The following is a 19,873-nucleotide window of genomic DNA, read 5'->3' as shown; positions in this document are numbered from 1 at the left end:
GGATGGCAGTCGCCCTCTCCACCGGTGCTCACGCAGCTGGAGAACACAAACATATGACGAATCAACTTACATGTGTACTACTACAGAAGTGCTGGTTAACGGCTTTATTCTCTACGGAATTACCCAATGAAACAACAAACGCTAGCAAAATATCCTCACTGCCCTTCAAGTGCATAATGATTTTAATAAAACGAAGAGCTTTCTAGAAGTGCTCGGCTATTCAACGTCGGTTATTTCTGCCCAGTTATTATTCCTGTCTGTCTTTCGTCTTATCGGTAAATGTGTCTTCTAGTAAACACTAATTATGCCATGAACAAGTTCAAAGTAGTACACCGATGTGCGCCGCTAAAGCAGCTTGAGGTCCACGCGCTCTTCTCGTCGAAGCCTCCGCGGCCGACAGGCAGATGACATCGCAGGCATGGTGCTTTGTGTCACACACGTATCGGCTGCGCGGGCGTACTTACTACGTACAGCCACCAGGCAGCGGCAACTCAGAAATTCCCGTGTACGGATCCCGCCGGCTTCGAACCCGGTTCCTGCCGGGTGCGACCCTGGCGGGAACCGGGTACTACTTTTTTCGCATTTCCGGCGATAGCGGTCACGGCCGCGGATACCATCGGCGGCCGACAACATTGCGAACCGAAGCGGCTATTGGAATGAGCCCATAACAGCTTGCGCTGTAAAAGAAAAAGGGGGGAACGAGCGCCATAACACGAGAACAGCAATCGGCTCCCATACATGGGAGAAGGCAGGAGAGAAATGTCGCTCTCCAGTTGCTCACCTCCTCGCATAAAAGTTCTTGCGGTAGAGCGCTTTCAGGACGGCCCTTTGCAACTCAATCCTAGTGTATAATCAAAATTTACGACGGGTTTAGCGAGGTACCCTTTAACTCTTCTACAGAGCAAATCATAAACCCGCTAACATACTAAATTATATGCTACATGCATAGTCTGCCTCATACGTGTACAAAATATAACCGGAATGTAAAGTTTCTTCAATGCAACAGTATACATAGTGCGAACTGCAAGACCTTGCATGTCAGTGCGCCAATTAAGCATCGTAGCTCCAAGATGAAGTTTTAGTTACAATCGAACGCGTTTATAACGAAGCACTTGGGGCCTCTGAAATCACTCGTTATACAGGTCACTTTGTTGTAGAGGTAATTTAGTTGTAGAGGTGATCGTTGTATGTGCGCTTATGTGTGGATATATATATATATATATATATATATATATATTGTAAAGAGGCTTATTGACTGGGAATTGAGAGCGGCTAACTCGGCAGTAGAACAGAAGCAGGAGTCCCAGCACGAGCTCCGAACACGTGCTTAGTGCTGCTGCTGATTAGCCAGGGTTCACCGTCTTCACTACAATACAAAATAACCAGCCTGTGTGCATAACTTTCAGGCCAACGTAATTTATTTGTAAAAATACATCCATGGCATTTCGCGAGGGAGGGAGGAAGGCAGGCCGGAAGCACACGGTCGTCTTTCCCGTGCGCAAGGCACGGGGGAGAGGCACGGGGGAGAGGCACAGGGGAGGGAGGGAGGAGGGGTGCGATCTGCTCCCGCGGCTGCTGCTCACGGAGCTGCCGCACCGCCGTATCTCGAAAGCAATCTGCGATGGAGGCGAAGTACTCGCCCGCGCGGGCCTCATCTTCAAAGCGATCTACTATGGGGACAAAGTACATGCGCCGAGTGCCGGTAGCTTCGTATGCGCTCTGCTTTCAACGTTTAGTTCGTGGGAAGCGAGACGAGAGACAGCGGGAAGGTCAATTTGACCGCTGCTGCTGGCGCGCTTTCTCACTCCGTCGTTTTCACAGCGAGTTTCTGCGGTAATCGCGCGAGATGTGTTCATGTTTACCTGTGCGTGCGTGACACTGTCTATTTAGTTAGTAAGCGAATGTTTACAACTTTATACGGCCAATTAAACTACTATCCTTGCTTCGTATAGCTCTCTACTAATTTGCTGTCGCAATCGATGCTTCGCCTTTCTGCGAAACTGAGACTTTTTCTGGGCATTAGAAATTGTCGTAAACGTTTATTAACTAAATAAGCATGATGTCACGTGCCTAAAGACACACATGAACAGAGTACTCAATGACTGCGAGCACTTGCCGTCACAAAACATTGGCATGATAAGCGCTGGCAGTGAAGAGTGCAAGTGCTTGTCCCAAAGCGAACGTTCCATGCTGCCGCTTCCTTCACCTTTTCAACTATCGCATCAAGGCACCACCCTTCTCAGGTTGCCCTCGCACCCGCAGCAGATCAGGTGGCCTCAGACATGCGGCATCAAGCATGGTGCGTGGGCTTGGAGGGCTAGGCCACACATGCACCTCAATGGGGACAGCATGGCATGCGAGTTTAGGAGCAGGCGACTGGCCAATGATCCCTCGTATGCTATCTCATGAAATCAAAACTGTCAAATTCGAGGCTTTCACCATGCAATGAGTGAGAAGAATAAGGGGATCTGACAAGGCTTGATGTCATGAGGTAGCATACGAGGGTTTATTGACCAGTTGCCTGCTCCTAAGCTCATGTGACGCCCCGCTGCTCAAGGCCAAGATGACGGATGTGGAACACAAAAATCTGGCATGTGGCATCAACATACAAAAGCCCCGTGGTGCGATAAATTATCCGTAGCCATGTTTCGAAAAAAAAATATGTATTCGGCCTGTTCGGTATTTAATCTTGACCTGTACAACTGATCAGTGGAATAATTATGCAAAACTGACTTATTTTAATGAAACGCTGGAGCTAAACCTTCAAGAAGCCCTATGTCAGAGATAAAAGCAAGAGTGACTTCTTAAAAATTAGGTTCATCACAATAGCTCAACCAGTCACCCTGCATTGAATAAATACAGAGCATGCATAACTTCAACTGGCAGAGAAAGAAATGGTCACACAAAATCTTTATTAGCATATTTATTATATTTTAAAAAGCCATCATAAATTACCCTAAAAATGACTAGAACAACACTCAATCTTGTGAAGCATCATAGAACAGACAATAGCCATAATTGCCTGCAAGTCAAAAATATGTGGCGAGTGGCTTTGGCTAATACATGCACATACAGTATAGACCACTTATAACGTAACCGTTTATAGGGCAGAAATGGCTACAATGCGGCCTTTTCCGACTCCCGTTTACCCTCCCATAGAATTCCATGTATACGCATACCGCTTACACTGCAGCCGCACGAGACGAAATACCAGTTATAATGCGGCTTTCGCGGGAAAATCTCGCTGACAAGGGCGGCAGTGAGCACGCTTCTCAACAAGGTGCGCCCACCGATGGGAGAGGAGATCAACGACGGCGATGCGGAGGAGGAGCATGAGACATGGAGCAAACGAACGGAAAAAAATGCGCGCGTAGGTTGTCTAGGCGACGGAGAAATCTTTTGTTCGGCTGCTTATCAGCGGTGCACTTTGCACTGAATGTGGCTTCAGTTTCTGTGCACCCATCGCGATGCGTGTCGTGAAGTGCAGATATCGCGCGAGCGACGCTGTCAATTTAAGCAGTGTTCCGCAAATTTAGTTTGGAGCTACATTAAAACCTCGTTAATTCGACCCTTGTTAGTTCGGAAAATCGGTTAATTTGGACTCGTCCTCTAGTCCCGGCCGGCGTATGCGTTATTCAATGCAATCAAACTCTGATTAATTCGGACTACTTTCGGAGCTCGGTGAGCGAGGAACACCGCAAATGTGTGCCGCAAGAGAGCAAGAACAGCGCTAGCGTCCAACCGAAACGAAGTGGCGGAGTCCACTTCGCCACAGCTATTAGTTGAAATCGTACGTGAATGACAGCAATGCCGGAACGCTTCGAGCCTATTTGTGTCTTTAAAGCCTGTATTCTTGTGTTTACCGCCGCGCATAACACTGCGATGGCCGCGGGCTTTCGTAACTGCGTAGTCGTCATCCACTACCGCGTCGATAGTAGCCGCGGTTTTCTCTGCAGTGATTGCAGTGAACAGTAGTTTCGTTTTTACTCAGTACACGCATCGGCCGCGTTCCTAAAAAACTGCGTAGTCACCATCGGTGATCGCATAAATAGCGACCGTGGTTTCGACTGCAGTTGTTGCAGCGAATGGTAATTAATTCGTCCAGACTCAGTGCGTGCATCGGGCGCATGCCTTCGGCACCGCAAACTTGCCTTAATTCAGCACCACAAAGTCGTTTTAATAATTACTTTGTCTGCTTCATGCAAAGATCGTGGATACTTGGACATTAACCTTTCAACATTCGTAAATTTAATCGGATGCATAACTCCCAGTCGCATGCTTCAATTCTCGGATATGAGCGGCTGCTTGGTCTACATGTTTTGCATACATGCAGGGCTTGAAAATCGTTGTTTTAGTAATAGTGCAGTACCGCTTATAGTGCAGAAATTCGCGACTCCGGCGACTTATGTTATAAGTGGTTTACACTGTACAATGTGTATTACATATCCCATAATAGTGACATCAAGAGAATCACAGATAACTTTCTCCGATCTTTTGTGAAGCACGTCTGTAACCTAGTAAGGATAAACTTGTTTGCTGTAGGGTAGACAAGTCACCCTTGTGGCAAGTCACTCTTATTCAGATGATGCTTGCCACTTACGAGATCTCCTAAGTCGCTTCTTGGTTTCTCGCACAAGTGTCTGTTGACTTGTGTATACTGAAACAAGAAAAATATAGTTTTATTCATTGTGAATCTGCAAAAGCATCAATGTGGCTAAGGAGTGCACTCATCAGACTGCAAAATAGTTCAATGGTAACTGATTTAGTTAGAAACTATTAGAGGCCCATGCATGATCGCTAATGCAGACATGAAACAAAAAATGTTTAGCAGCCCTTAAAATGTAAAAGCAAAGCAATTCCACTCTTCTAAATACAGGGTAAAATATTTAAAAAAATTTGAAAGTAAAAGTAAGCATAATGAAGTTATGCAGTGAACCTAGGAATACACTGCACTAACAAGAAAACTACAGGTGCGGCTATTGCATCCGGTGCTTTCATGAGTACTATTTATAGTATAAGCATTATATGAGTATAACATATCACTGAAACATTATATATATTGCAAGGTACATTGAGTTCATCTGTGTGTTACAATTAGCTTGTAGCCTCTTTGGTGTTAATGACTATATGCTCACTTCAGAAGCCTGCCAGTTTTATTCTTAAGAGCCCTCACCCATATTGCATGTTCTAGCAAAATGTACTAAGCCAGCCAAATGCGCATTTGAGCTAGTCACTATCCTGTCATCTGTATTTGCTTGCATGAACTTCGGGCACACCTTTTGCACACACAGAGTTGCTGCACTTGTCATCTCTTCATTTGGTCATCCAAAAAATTGAATTATCCTTCCAAAGTTATTGCTAAAAATTGCGATTATACTAGCTTTGTAAATGCTCTTCAAGATGTTACAGTGAAGTACCCTGAACGAGACCTTCAGGATTTACCCTGAAGGTCTCGTTCAGGGTACTTCCACTGTAAAAAAAAGCAAAAGCCAACAATAAAAACTAACTGCATGAGAAGTTATTATGCCCAGCTCTTTTGCTTATGTCGGAAGCACAAGACAGTGACATCACTGCAGCCCAAGTTTCCAACTTTTCGCTTCAATGATATTCTCATGGCAACAGCAGTACGACAAAGTCAAACATCCAGCACCATGGTCGGCACACTGGCGCATAAATCAAAACCAAGATTTTTTTTTCCATGTACCAGCCGAAATGTCAATACATGCTCAAGAAAGACAATTGCTTCATTCTTAAGAAATAATTTCAAAATTTATGTCACTGCCGATAAGCATATTGAATTAATTTACTTGTTTTTACCTTCGTTGTACTTGTAAGCATTCACAGGAGAACAGGTGATAGAGTTTCCTTGACTTGGTGATGACAGCTGTCCACGATAAGTCATTGAGCCAGTCACACTTGGAAGGCGAATATCTAGATGTGACCCTTTCTCTGTGACAATCTGCGGTTAGGGGGTCAGATAAAGCTCACAAGCATTGAATGAAAGGCATCATAGGAAAGCTAATAATAAAGTGGGAATACACAATAGTAGCTAACTGAGCAGCAGAGCAATAATATATCCCTTTACAATGTCTATATATGGCACTAAAACTTCCGTTTCTTTAAAAATATTTTTTTTCCCTCCAAGTAGCTGTGGCAGAAAAGGAAGTACGAAATGGTTGCTGCTTAGAATCAGCCCCCTACCCAGATAACAGGTAATGCCATATCACGTTAGAGTGCCGAAGCATAAAAAAAAGAAAAGAAATAAACATTGCTTCAAAATGGTCGCATTCATTTTGAACACACCTTGTTGCCACATTCTTCTACTTAAACATTATTAATTGCTGTGTATTGCTTCCCCAAAAAAGCTTGAAATCATTCAAAAAAGTCCACATTCCATCTGAATAAACAAAGCCGATATAAGTATAATCGTGGTCAGTGATGCAACAGAGACTCTAAAACATTCATTCTCTAAAGAGCACCTGCCACGGTGGTTCAGTGGCTGCGGCGTTCTACTGCCGAGTTCGAGGTCGCAGGTTTGGTGCTAACTGCAGCAGCCACATTTCAATGCAGATGAAATGCAAAATGTTCGTGCACTTGAATGGAATTAATGTTCAAGAAACCTATGTGGCTGAAATTATTCTGAAGCTCCCTCTACTATGGCCTCTCTCATAGACCCAGTGTTGCTTTCAGAACATTAAACCCCAATAATCAATGAATTCTTTAAAGTGCAATAAATGGTGTCCAAAACCCTATGTCTATGACGTGTTTCCGGCACCTAAAATAGCTTCCCCGCATTCAACCAGCAAAAGCATAGCCTTTAAGATTCGCATTTTAAATCCAGATAACACGAAACTGCGAAATGACAGTTTAAGGAATGTTTTGTCAAAGAGTAAGGGGCAGTTATATATTCACAACCCAAGGAGACAATGAAATGAGCTGCAGAATCTAGGCAAATTGTACATGCCTTTTCATTCATAGCATACAGCTTGGAAGTGATGTCTCTAGCAATCAGCAGTGACACAACAGTTGCAAGCTGGGGTTCCTTGATGAGCAAGTACTCCAGGTTGGAGCGCTGCCAAAACAGGTATCGACAAGGAGTCACAGCCAGTATGGACACCTGGGGAGAAACATCAGACGTGTAAAAAATATGCTCCACAAATTGACAAAATACATAATGTACGACCACTTGTAGTCAAGTGCCACCACTTCGTCATAAATAAGCACATCTGCCAACCGTGCCTCAGTATAATGTTACTACTATATGCATAACTAAATTGGGCATGTCAAAAGTGTCTGCTTGTTAATAAGGAGCAGCTGCAAGGTATGTTTGCATAGTTCATACAGAACATTTGACTGAAAATTCAAGGATTTCAAGGATGCTGTAGGCCAAAATTCAAAGAATTGGAAACAAACCTTATTCGTACACGCACAGAAAAATAGTGAAATCTCCTTCTTAGCTGAAATTTCTTGCAACTGAGCAGCTGCAGAGTTAGACACATGCACCAAGTTCTTCAGGTCGCTTTTTTAAGTGGACTTTCCCACTGTAATGATGTCAATCGCATTCTGGCATGAAGGTTTGTAGTATCCGACTTCAGCCAAAAATATTCGTTGTGTTATAATGCCAAATGGCTGAAACTTACTTTCCGCCAGCCATTTATACAGCCAAGAGCTCAAAGATGGAGCCATGATGGCTGTGGTGTGAACGAATTAACAGAACAACAAAATGGTGGCAACAGCTTGGTCACCTGATCTGGATTTGTCCGGCTCCATGATGGCAGCGGTGGTTTAAACAGACCTGTAGTTAATGGCTGTGGACATGCCACACTGCAATAATTGATGACACTCTCAAAAGAAAATATCTAGGATTGTTTCTAAATAGACATGGCATAGCCCTTGAATATTTAAAGGTCACCTCCACCCTCAAGGAACTCAAGGAGCGTGTTCATTTTCAAGGAGTTTTGCCCTGGAATCTCTCGTTCCAAATTCAAGGGTTTTCAAGGATTTCGTGGAGGTGTATGAACCCTGTGTTTACATGCTGTAGTTAAAAACACTGCTTTCATCACCTGGCAGAATGAGATTAAACCATTAATAATCCATGTGAACTATAATAAAAATGAAGGCATTTGATCTTTTAATTATAAATTAAAGGCAAACTGCATATTCTTGATCAACACAAGCTAATCATGCTGGACTGTTAGAGCAAGCATAAACAGGCAAAAACAAAAGTGAAAAGATTAGCTGTGCCATCTGTAACTGAGAATCTTATTATGACAAAATTCAAGGAAAGGTGCGCATAACACTGCATAGACTTACCTTAAATTTGTCGTCCACACCAGGCCGAGTAGACTCAAATTCAGGAGAATCCAAGAACTCACGGGGATGTATGTAGTGTAAAAAATGATGGTCTGTCAGCACACTGACCCTGAAATATGTAAAATACGCAAGTTTTGGAGCACATAAAAAGAATTTGACGACATGCTGTCTATACAAGAAAGCGATGACTGAATGCGTGGCACCTTATCTGTAAGGGTGCAAGCTGTAAGTTATGCAGTATAAATAAATGTGTTTGCATATAGAGGCAAGGGTAAGGCTTGTTGTTAATTACCAGAGATTGGAACTTTAGGTAAAATGCTAATTTTTTCCTTAAATCCTTATTGTGCCTATGTAATATATATAAGCATGAACTATGGGCCTAGAAACATTTTAGTGGCACCTTTATCGTATCTATAAACGCCTATTTCGATGTTGGTGCCTATATTTGATTTCCAGGGCATAAAAATACCTATATGTTTTGCCCTAGCCTCATCTTGTTTATAATGCTATCATCCGCAGGGTAACTTGGCTGAAGGCAGCAGATTATCAAACAAACACTGCCAGTGTAAGGCTGTTATTAACAGCTTAACAGCAGACGACAGTATCGCTGTGAGAAGGGCTGAAACTGCTTTACACGATGATACACTTGAAGATGACCTAGCGTACTTGTGTGCTCACTTCACGTTTTTAGGTGACATAGAGATAGTTGGAAGCTTAGACGAAACTCTGACTTGGAATGTGGTGCTCATTTTGGACATTCAGGAAAGGTTCGACGCAATCCACATTGTTGCTGAGAATTAGTTCGAAACTTCAACTTGTCTCAGACAATAATCCAGGGCTTTCGCTACTGAAAGAACTGTTGAAGGTTCTGAAGAATGAACATTCTAAAATTCCATAAGGCATTGGGTCATTGAACATTCTGAAGTACAAATATGTGCCACCAACTTCAGTGGATGTTGAGTGTGTTCCTTTCCTGCCTACAAACTAATATACTCAGTGAAAAAAAGCAAAACATGAGCCCCAAATTTTTAAGACAGTGCTTCTTTGTCACTGTTTCACAACTTTTCTCGCGGTGTCTAGTCATGCTAGATTTCAGATACATCTTGTAACACACACAACTTGCCTCATTCCATTTCATCAAGAAAATGAAATGAGTACCACAAAACCATGGTTTAGTGTGCAATGTTCCTTATAAAACCATAATTTATCTTCAGGTGCACAGCCAAAGTTCTTATAATTGCCTAAAGGGCAGTTTTAGGCGCCTATATGTGGCTAGGTGTACTGCCTGTTATAGGTGCCTAAAACAGCATTCTTTAGTGCCTAAACAACCGGTCTTTATTAATTACACATATGTGTAGCAAGATGAATATCACATATCACGATGGTTTGGCCGAGATAAATGGCTATCTGGTTATCTGCTCCAGCAGGCCCTGTCCAAATTAATAAGTATATGATGAATAAAACTAGAGTTGTATAGAGTTGTAAATGCACTATGCCTAAAAGTGAGCTCACCATTCCTTTTCATATGTTCTAAAGAAAGTATACTAATCAATGCAAGAACCTGCTCATTTTGGCAGTGTCCACAGTGACAGCGAATGCATCTAATGTAAATATGAGTGTGCACTTGCAATGTGTACTTGTTTGTTGTGCGCATGTACACCTAAAGGGGCTCTGAAACACTTCTAAACCTAAGCAACATGCTGTGATGTGATGCCCTTCAAGGATTACATTCCAAAAGAAATTTTTGATAAGGACCTAATTTAATATAAAGAATGCAATGTTCACTTTTCCTGTTCCTCCTCAACTCATCGGCTCCTCTCAGCTGGTGTGGCATTGGTAGCAACACCCTGCTCATCACTCCTCTATTTTTCTTTTATTTACCACTTAACATATAAAATAAACTGTTACATATTAATGATGAAATCACCATTGCATATTGAATAGAACAATAAATTTATGGCTTTGCAAAAACTGTTACACAGCATTCAGAGTGCCACAACTGGCTCATCATTTATAGCCTCTAAGCACACTTCACAATTACCTGATGCAATTTCATTAAGTCAAAATGAATACTGCCTGCATACATTATGAAATAGGAAGTGACACATGATGCAATGATAAAGCTCTGTCAACAGTAGCTAAAGCTTGGTTTCAACACCTAGAGTTGTACATTCTAATAATTGTACGTTCATCAATGCCTGTAGTGTGGCTTGTTGGAGAAACACATAGGGGTGAGCTAGTTTTTTTTTTTTTAATGCATGGCGTCTGTCTACTTTAGTGCTGGGCAATGCCAAGTATGCAGAATGCATTTAGTTCTCTTAGTGTACAAAAATATCTGCCTGGCAGGTTTTACCTCAAATAAGAAATTAGGACAGCTGCTTATGATAATCATTATGACAATAGCTAGATAAGAAGATTGCGTTGTTACTCTAATAAATACCAAATTTTTTATATCAGCTCCTTGAAGTTGGCCGAAATTCGAAGCTCAACAATTACAAAACTTTTTTTTTTTTTTATGCAGATCTATTGGCTCTTTAAGCATGACACCAGCAATTCACAAAACTTCCCTTAGCAGTAAATATTTACTTTGTGAAGAAGAACAGGATGTGAGGAATACTAACTTTCCTGCAATCAAGAGTCCCAAGCGATCCGTCTTCGTCAAGTTTTGCATGGCATAGGCTTCTCCAGCATGAAGGTTACATATTTGGGCATACTCCAGGCTCACCAATTTCTTGAACAGCAGTCGTGGTACCTGGTGGGAAAACTCAAATTTACAAATTTTCATGTTTGTTTTCCGCTCACGCGTAACCCATTTATTCTTTTTCAAGAAATAATGCGAACAGAGAATAAGAATTTGCCGCTAACATCGACTTGCAAAACAAAACAAACTTGGCATCTTAAGTCGCAAAGAAGATGTGTGTGCTGCTTAGGAGCTCCCAGGTACCGAAATGATAGCCAGTGCGTGGTGCATTTTCTGATGGCACAACACTCACTCTCTGACAGGCACGAGGTCAACAAGACCAGCAGAGTTGTTGATGGACTGTAAACTGACAACTGCATCTGCTTCCAGATCTGCAGCCTCAGATGATACACAAACAAGAAAAATAAGGTCAGTGAGGAAACAAAATTGTTGAAAAGCTTGACATGGGTGACGTGTTATTTATTTGTATGCAAATTTATTTTTTGGTCCAAATGGTTGCTAGCAATTATTGATATGCTTACTGACAAGGTGTCTTACAGAGTCACGACATCTGATGGCATCGGATGGCTGCCACTGGAAATGTTATGTCCACTAGCTAATTTGTTTGGTTACAGTGAGTTCCATCAGACTTCACCAACTTAATGTAAAGAGGATCACCAGCTCAACAACACACCTTTGCCACCAAGCTTTCAATTAGACACTTCACTGGAAGAGCTTACTGAGCAGTCAAGTGCTCAGGATGTGAGGGTGCCCAATCCTGCAACTAGCAATAGCCCCATGATCAATCCTCCCCGACATTCAGAGAACCACCTAGGGAACCTGAAATACTATATTACCTAGGTGGGAAGAGTGTTGTGGCAGAACCTGCAATGCTGTTGGCAACAATGGTATGACACTTTCTGAAACTATTTTTGACTCTCTGTATTCTTAATCAGCCTGCATCTGCACAGCATCATATGCAGATGTATTACCTAACTTGTTCGATTTTGCACAAGCTTGGTGCATTTGCATGCATTCTAAACTTCTGTGTACGGTTGACTGCCCCATTTTCTTGACCCTCCCTTATGTGCTGGTAGGATGCCAATTTAATTACCATTGTAATATCAGCATAGTAAAAAAGTCACGGTTTTGCCCAAAAGGCAAAGCATCAATTGCGACAGCAAATTATTCGACAGCTATATGAAGTAAGGATAGTAGTTTTATTAGTCGTATGAACTTGTAAATATTCACTTACTAATAAAATTAGTAAGCATGGTGTCACGCGCGTACAAGCGAACATGAACACATCTCACTCTATGACTGAGGAAACTAGCTGTCAAAAACGCTGGCATGAGGAAGCAAGGATGCAGCAGCAGCAACGAGCGAATTCACCTTAGTACTGCCCCTTGCTTCAACGTGAACTAAGTGGCGAGAACACGGAGCACTCCGTCCCCATCGCAGATCACTTTCAAAATAGGGCCTATGCGGCCACACTCGGCCGCGCCATACGCCGCTGCCGCCGCAGTAGAAACCTCCCCCCCCCCCTCATCTTTGTGTATGGTGCGCGATGGAAGACGGCACGCTTCCACCCCGCCTTGCTCCCTTGCTCGCATGAGATCAAGCCACCATCGTCGGCTCAGCCTCGCACGCTTTCACTCGCACATACAGCATACGGCGCGCTGCCACAATGTCATCGCACTAGGACTTTATACGGTACATCACGGTAATGGCGAAAATGTGCCTAGGTATATATAGAGTGTCCATGCAGTTGCGATCACAATAAAAAGTATGATACTCTGGCGTACACGTAAGCTGGAGACATGATAGTGGTTGCTTATAATTTGAACATATTAAAACATACTTTCTTGGAAAGCTCAAGGTTTGAACGGAAGTATTATTAAAATGTCGAATCTAGCCTTGCAGAGGCATGCCTAGAATTGCTCCATCTGAGCTTCTCCTTTTAAATAGACGCTCCCTCCCCCTATGTAATACTGTCGCATTAGGGCCCTTAGGAGTATTGTAAATAAAATAAATAAATAAATAAAAAATAAATAAATAAATAAATAAATCTGTGGGGATAAATATGCATGGGAATAAACAGTTCATCGCAGCCTACAGAGGTAGAATGCTATCACTCAACCAAGTTCACCCTGTATCCGATGAGACTACCTACTACATTAAATGACAAGTGGTGTTTAGCATTACTTTTTAGACTTGGTTCTTGCATTCTTGCTGACAGCATGAAATTACGGTGTAGTAAGGAGGCTTCAGATCAGCTGAGTCTTTTGGTCCTGCAGGACTGGTAGGGTGAGGCCCCTGGACCCCAAAGACAGTGGTTCACGATGGTTATCTTTGATAGTTGCTTGATGTTTTGAGGTACTCTCACCATCAGCTTGTGCGTTAGTGCTTGGTGTGCAAGACCATCAGCATCTTCATTTCCGGACACGCCGGTGTGCAATGGAAGCTTCTGGAAGTTCAGGTGAAATCCTAAACTGCATCGCTGCTTAATGCTGTGTAAAGACTGCTGTTGTCAAATGATGAGCAGAAATTCTTCCAAATCTTCATTTTCGGACATGCTGATGTGCAATGGAAGCTTCTAGAAATCCAGGTGAAATCCTAAGCTGCATAGCTGCTTGATGCTGCGTAAAGACTGCTGTAGTCAAATGTTGTGTGGATTTCCTGGAATACTAGCTTGCAGCCTGACATCCACTCCTCCCTGTAATGCCCTCGGGCCTTGAGGGTAACGAAATGAATGAATGAATGAATGAATGAATAAATACATACATAAATACATGCATACATAAATACATACATACATAAATACATACATACATAAATACATAAATACATAAATACATAAATAAATAAATAGCAGTTGTACTGGGCAAGACTTAAGTCTCTGCAAGGCAGCTTCAAGTGCCATACTTTCGCTTAATGTCGTAAAAATAACCCACTCAAGTCAGGCAGCCCATGAGGCTCCCAAGTTCAGCACTAGCCTCTTGTTCCATGCCAACAGAGCCATCGGTGAATACTTCTAGGTAGTGCTGATATGTCTTATCCAATCACTCGAGCACTGAAAAGTTACAGAGGCACATAATTCTCCTAACGTGCATCGAATGTTAAAGAATTCTGGGCATCTCGATTATATTGATGTCCATACTATTTCGACGTCCCTGTCACGTGACATTGCCACATGATGTCATAACTTGGTCAGTGTGACTTCAACTTAAGGTTCTTAGTTGGCCACATGACTATGTCACCTGACGTTATCACTTGGTCATGTGCTCGAATTGGACAAAGTAAATTTTGAGTGGTGGGTCACCCAAATTTTGGAGGTGGGCTAAGTTAATTTTCGTAGTGAGCTAGGTCGCTTTTGAACGTTTGTGACTCAATTTTCTAATTATCCAAAATCAATTTTGGGAGTGGGCCAGGTTGGTTTTGAATGTGGGTCAACTCAATTTTCGAATTGGGCTAAGTCAATTTTGGGGTGGGCCAAGTCAATTTTGGGAGTGGAGCAGATTGGCTTTGAACGCCAGTCAACTCAATTTTGAAGTGGGCAAAGTTATATTTTGGGTTTGGGCCTGGTCGGCTATCATTGACAGTGAAAAATGTCATCATTTGGTCACGTGTGTTTTGGTATCATCAGATGTAAACGCCGGACTTTCTGCTTCATGGGGCATATAATGGTTTTGCATTAAAAACTTAGCCTGTGTCACAGATGTAGTGTGCTTGGCGGTAATACCAGGAATCTTTAGATGTCATTCCACAGACTGGAATAACCATGGCATCTCCAGTCGCTCTCGTCTTTATGACAAATTAAGACCAAGGACACTGAGCACTTGGCGGAAAGAAAGCACAGAATTCTGTTCTTTTTCAGAGGCATTAGAGCACAGCTCTTTCGGTGTCTGAATCGCTCATGCAGCAAAGCTGCATCAGCAGTCTTTGAAAAGCTAGCAGATGTAGAGGGAGCGATCGGGACTAATACAGCACCTTTTCATTCGCTGTTGCCTCTGTTACCCCAAGAGCGATTTCGAGATCTCTCCTTTGTAACGATTCCAAGATGTTGCACTGGGTTTTGGATGATGAGATCAGAGGTAGATGATAAAGCACTTGGTTGACCACCAGGCCTGTCTGCAGCTTCACATCACTGATGTCGAATGGCTTCCCCAAAGTACACCATTCATTCTTCGAATTGCGTTGATACACAGAAAAAGTGATGAAATGATGGTATCCATTGCGTGCTACTGCATCCTATGGTCAAGCATGACACCAAGAAGCGATGCTTGTTTCGTCTGCTTGATTGGTAAGCCTCTGATGCTGATTGTCAAGTTCACTGCCCTTTGGTGCATTTCAGGGAAGAGCACAAAGTATGATTTGTGCATTGATATTTCTAATCCGACTGTCACCAGGTAAGTCTGCATAGTCAAGCGGCTATTATTTCCAGATGTTTGTGCGGGTAACCACTGAACCAAATACAAATGTCATCTTGGATAAACGGATAAGTTGCAGAATCTCTTCAATGCCTTGGGCAGGCCAGCTATGGCAACATTGAACAGAAGGAGGACAGGAAAGATGAAGTATGCCTTATGGCACACTTCATTAAACTGACCTTGTGTCACTTAATGTCATTCCTATTTCACTTGCATTGACCTGTTGCTGAGGTTCACATTCACAAAACATGGGTGCTCAGAGTAGTGAAGGTAAAATGAAAGCACTCTCCATCCACGCCACGCGTCATTGCCGCTTTGCTAAGTAGCGCCAACCTTTGATGTGTGCCACTGTTCCCTCAAACCAGTTCCAATAGTTCCACTTCTGGAATTTCCACTTTCACTGCTGTTGCACGCTTACAACTCAACACAGAAATAGTAGATGGCAGATGACATCACTTCCACTCGGGACCAGAGGCTTAGGCCGATGTATGTTGCACTTTACAACCAAAAGCTCGGGGAATGAGTGATCGGGAAGAGTGCTAGGAGGAGGGTATGTTGGCGGTAATTAATCTAGTCAGGAGGAACATGTCCGGAGGGGTTTTAGGTACAACACACGAGGTCCATTCCATTTACTCCACACTTTATGAACTAGTTCATAACTGTTCAGCACCAGTTCTTGTTTGTTCAGAGAATCGTCTCGTGGCCTTCTGCATGAGGCCTGCACTACCTCTCGTGCAAGTGGAGGGAATGCTGTGGACTCATTTGGCACGAAGCCTGCATTGTGTGAAATGAATGGCAATGTGCAGATGCTGCCATGCTGGACTTGTAGAACAAAAGCAAAGTGCAATACCTCCTGAAATAGTCCATCAAGTGCAGGCAAATCAGATGAACCTCTAATAAGATATCCAAAATTGGAGCTCTCACAGGTGCTCAAGAGGTGCATGGATGATGGGTATGCAATGTGTATTGCCCATTAGGTGTTTCTGCTGGGTTTATACTACGGGCCTCTTGCGCTGCAGTTTGAGGTATAGTAGCGGCACCTAGTGGTGGCGAGAAAAATCATCTGGGTAGTACCAGCTTGGGTAGTGTTGAGCCCTGGCTGTGGCGAAGCACTTTTCTAGCCCGAGTTTTGCATTGATTCACACTTTTTTCTGCCCTGTTGCGAGTGTGAAAAGGCTTGTCACTTCTCACAGACCAAGCCGACCACGCTGCGAGCTGGCCGCAGCCTAGTTTTACGAAAACGGACTCTCCGTGTGCTGTAGGACGTAATGCTGCAAGCAGAAGGAATCGGCGACGCCAATCCGGAAAGACCTAGCTCAGCCTCAAAAAAGCGTTACCGTCGTTACTGCTGCGTCGTGGGCTGCCACGAGTAAGAAGACCTGAATCCCAACATCAGATTCTATCGTTTTCCTTCAAGGCCTCACGCAGCGGAGCATCAAGAGTGCTGGATAACTTCACTACCCCACTACGAGCTGCACAGGTTCGAGAATTAAATGTGCTCATCCTTGACCTCAAGCCAACACGTTAATGCAGCGCAGCAAGGCAGTATTGATTACAGCACATCGATGTTCGAGCGCTGTCATTAAAAGCTACATTCAGCGAGCAGCGCACGAGTTCGCGCTGCAGCGCGCAATTTGCACGTACGTCACTGAGAGCTCATATGCATTGCTTCAGTTATTTATCAGTTGCTAAAGGGACAGATGGTCAATACTACAGCGCAGGCATGACTACTTGCCTAGCGGCATGCAGTCAACAAAGATTACAGGAGGCCCGCCGTTTCGCGGCATGCTGAAAGCCCGCTGCCATCGCAGCGCGTACCATCGTGCGCTCGAGCAGTTCCGTACACAAGATGTCTGCTTATAGCTGTTGTGAATTCATTTATAGCAAGCATTTCCTCACCTCTGTGCGCCTTAATCTAGCAGCATGCAAACCTTACGTGAAGTTCAACTTCGTACGCGACTTACTTCAATTGCGATTGACACCGTGCTAAAACTTCATCGCTTATTTCTTGAATGGCGTACACATATTCATCGTTGCATAATTTCTTGCCTTTACGCAGCGTGCCACCTCTGAAAAAATTTTCGGCGCCCGATATTTGCTGCAGGCTATGGTACAACACAACCGAAAGTGGCGGGTCCATATTGTAAACGTGCTTTCCGAAGCAGACGACCGAGCTTGGTACTACCCAGTTCAGGACAGAGGGCGCTCTTTAGCGCCATTTTCGCAGTGCCCTCTGGGCAAAGCAGGAGCTCCCACATACTTGCTGATAAGAAATACCAGAAGCAGAAGCATTTATAGACTAAGAAATTAGCCCAATTACCATCATTATCGCACATATTAATGCTTTTCAACAGCGAAAAAATCTTCAGTCATATACCTTTTTTTTTTTAGCTGCACACAGTTATGCAAATATGAACATGCCATTAGTGAGAGCATAGTTAGAAATACACAACCGACATTTCTGCGAGCATCTTTTTGTTTTATTTTACTGCTTAATACATAACTTGGACATACTGCAACATCACTGAACACAGGACATGTTTGTGAAATGAATGCTTACTTGCAAAGGCTGGAACATCAGGACATATATATCTTCCAATTCTCGTGGAAACTTGACCTGCCTCATGGTGTAGAGAAGGAACATGGTTTGCACCATGTTGAGTATCATGAAACTGAAGCTCCAGGAGAACATGTCTGGAGCACATATCACATTCCATGCCCATGTGGAATTAAGCAGAAAACCTGGGGAAATGAAGCTTTGTCGTGAGCATCACAACTGCAAATGAAATATTCATTTAACAGGCTGCGCTCGCATGCACACGCACGCACGACAACCAAATATTGCCAACGCTTGAAATGCTTCACACAGCTGACAGACTAACCTAGAATAAGAAGGGCGTGTAAGAAGAGTATCCCATAACGACCATTGGGTGCTAAATAGGATACGCAGAAGCAGGTGTTGGCCAGTTGAAATAACACATGCTGCGGCTGTTTCCAAACATCACACGTTGTGTCTCCAAAAAGGCCCGGAATGGAAATGTTGCGCATGGTGTACGCCTGGGCAGTTGCATTGGCTATCATGGCTGTCTTTAGAGGTGATGAACAGGCAAACTGCGCATGAAAACGAAAAAGGTAGGAAGGAACTGAGCATATCCAACGTTGAAGATGTCTCCGATTATAAAAAGGTTCACGAACAACGAAACGATCTGAAATGTCAGAATCAATAAGAATTCAAGCCCCAACAAAATAACAAAACACGGCACCACAAAGCCACCAGTGAGGTTCGAACTCACGACCCCTGGTTTACGAGACCAGTGCTCTAACCACTGAGCTATGGTGGCGGACTACAGTTGCCGTCCTAAATGTCCATTAAACATCTTGAGTGCATTTTGAGTGCTTTTTAAATCGCATAAAAAGCGGAGGTGCTGATTAGGCATTCAAGGCACACATCGCCACGTAAAGTTTTCGGTTTGCAAACGGAAAGCATCTAAAATAGAGCCGCCATCAATCCCAAGCCGCCCGCGATCCGCCCGCCCCCCTCACAGCACTGCTGGCGCAGCGGTTTCATTAACACTGCATAAAAAATCGGGTCATCCTTAATTTTAAATTTGAATGAGTTTGTTCCAGCTCATAAAGAAAAAGTCGATATAGGGGACAAGAATAGGCTATTGTTACAGCGTGCGGACAGATTGTATGTGTTAATGCGCCTACGCTCGGCAAAACTACGCGGTCGGCAGTTTCCGAATGCTTGCAAACGCGAACGCATAAAGTTTTGTTTCTTACGCATTTTGCGCCATTTATTCATAAAACAGCACAAACTACTTCGCACGTTATGTGGAGTTCAGTTTGATTATTATTCTCGTTTTTTATAGCGTTTTTTTTTTTTCTTCTTTTCTCGGCACGATTTTTACAAGGAGGGCTTTACGCACGGCCTGCAGTGAGTACGATTCATTATTTCGCCCGAAAAGAATGCAATTGGCTAGAACAACACGCACCTCAAAATAAATAAATATTAGTCAATATTACACGCGCTGGATAGGAAATAAAAGGGAGGAGAAACACGGGAGGTTCGCCTCGAGAGAAATTACGAAGAATAACCTGTGGCGATGTTTCAAATGCATAAATTTAGCAACGAACAAACCTCATGAGCAGTAAATCCATTCATTCAGTTGCAAAGCCAGGAGCCTCATCCTTGCAAAGTACAGTTATTCGGGAGAAGTAACAACCAAAACATATGTTCGCACATGGCGACGAAGCACTGACGAACTGCAGACCCTGCAGATACTGATCCGCATCGATCTTCTCTGCATTGCGAAGCTAGCTCGCGTCACTGAGGGCAATATTATGGCTATTAGTTATATAGCATGTGGCCTTGTATCACAGCACTATAAGAGAAATTGTTCACATTTTTACGGAATAAACGATTAAGTTAATTCAAGTCGTTGCACTA

At 43.3% G+C, this 19,873-nt stretch overlaps 1 protein-coding gene and 1 non-coding gene across 3 annotated transcripts; both read right to left on the bottom strand.

The window, feature by feature from the left end:
* Positions 1-3,438: 3,438 nt before the first annotated feature.
* LOC119460575 (popeye domain-containing protein 3-like) lies at positions 3,439-19,844 on the bottom strand. 2 transcript variants are annotated; one of them, XR_007468321.1, is made up of 9 exons: positions 19,565-19,844; positions 18,306-18,534; positions 17,984-18,165; positions 10,935-11,065; positions 8,314-8,422; positions 6,965-7,117; positions 5,818-5,959; positions 3,603-4,657; positions 3,439-3,570 (listed from the first exon to the last, which is right to left on the bottom strand). XR_007468321.1 is itself a non-coding variant. In XM_037721531.2 (8 exons), exons 1-8 carry the CDS (start codon positions 19,586-19,588, stop codon positions 4,575-4,577), a joined length of 1,053 nt encoding a protein of 350 aa, XP_037577459.1. In that variant the 5' UTR covers positions 19,589-19,844; the 3' UTR covers positions 3,439-4,574. The 2 variants fall into 2 exon arrangements, 1 of the variants encoding a protein (XP_037577459.1); XM_037721531.2 differs by having other exon boundaries at positions 3,439-4,657.
* Trnat-cgu (transfer RNA threonine (anticodon CGU)) lies at positions 18,692-18,764 on the bottom strand. The gene has a single exon. It is a non-coding gene; the product is annotated as a tRNA-Thr (tRNA).
* Positions 19,845-19,873: the final 29 nt, after the last annotated feature.

The sequence above is a fragment of the Dermacentor silvarum genome, chromosome 8, assembly GCF_013339745.2.
Source record: "Dermacentor silvarum isolate Dsil-2018 chromosome 8, BIME_Dsil_1.4, whole genome shotgun sequence".
NCBI classification, from domain to species: domain Eukaryota; kingdom Metazoa; phylum Arthropoda; class Arachnida; order Ixodida; family Ixodidae; genus Dermacentor; species Dermacentor silvarum.
Note: the sequence above shows the minus strand (reverse complement) of the source record. Positions and strands in the feature narration are given on the sequence as shown.

Excerpts from the sequence above, each read along its gene's own strand:
- LOC119460575 (XM_037721531.2), bottom strand. The coding sequence starts at position 19,588 with ATGAATGGATTTACTGCTCATGAG. Across the intron at positions 18,535-19,564 it reads ATGGATTTACTGCTCATGAG|TTTGCCTGTTCATCACCTCT; the intron begins GTTTGTTCGTTG and ends TTTCATGCGCAG. Across the intron at positions 7,118-8,313 it reads GTGTGGACGACAAATTTAAG|GTGTCCATACTGGCTGTGAC; the intron begins GTAAGTCTATGC and ends GTTTCTCCCCAG.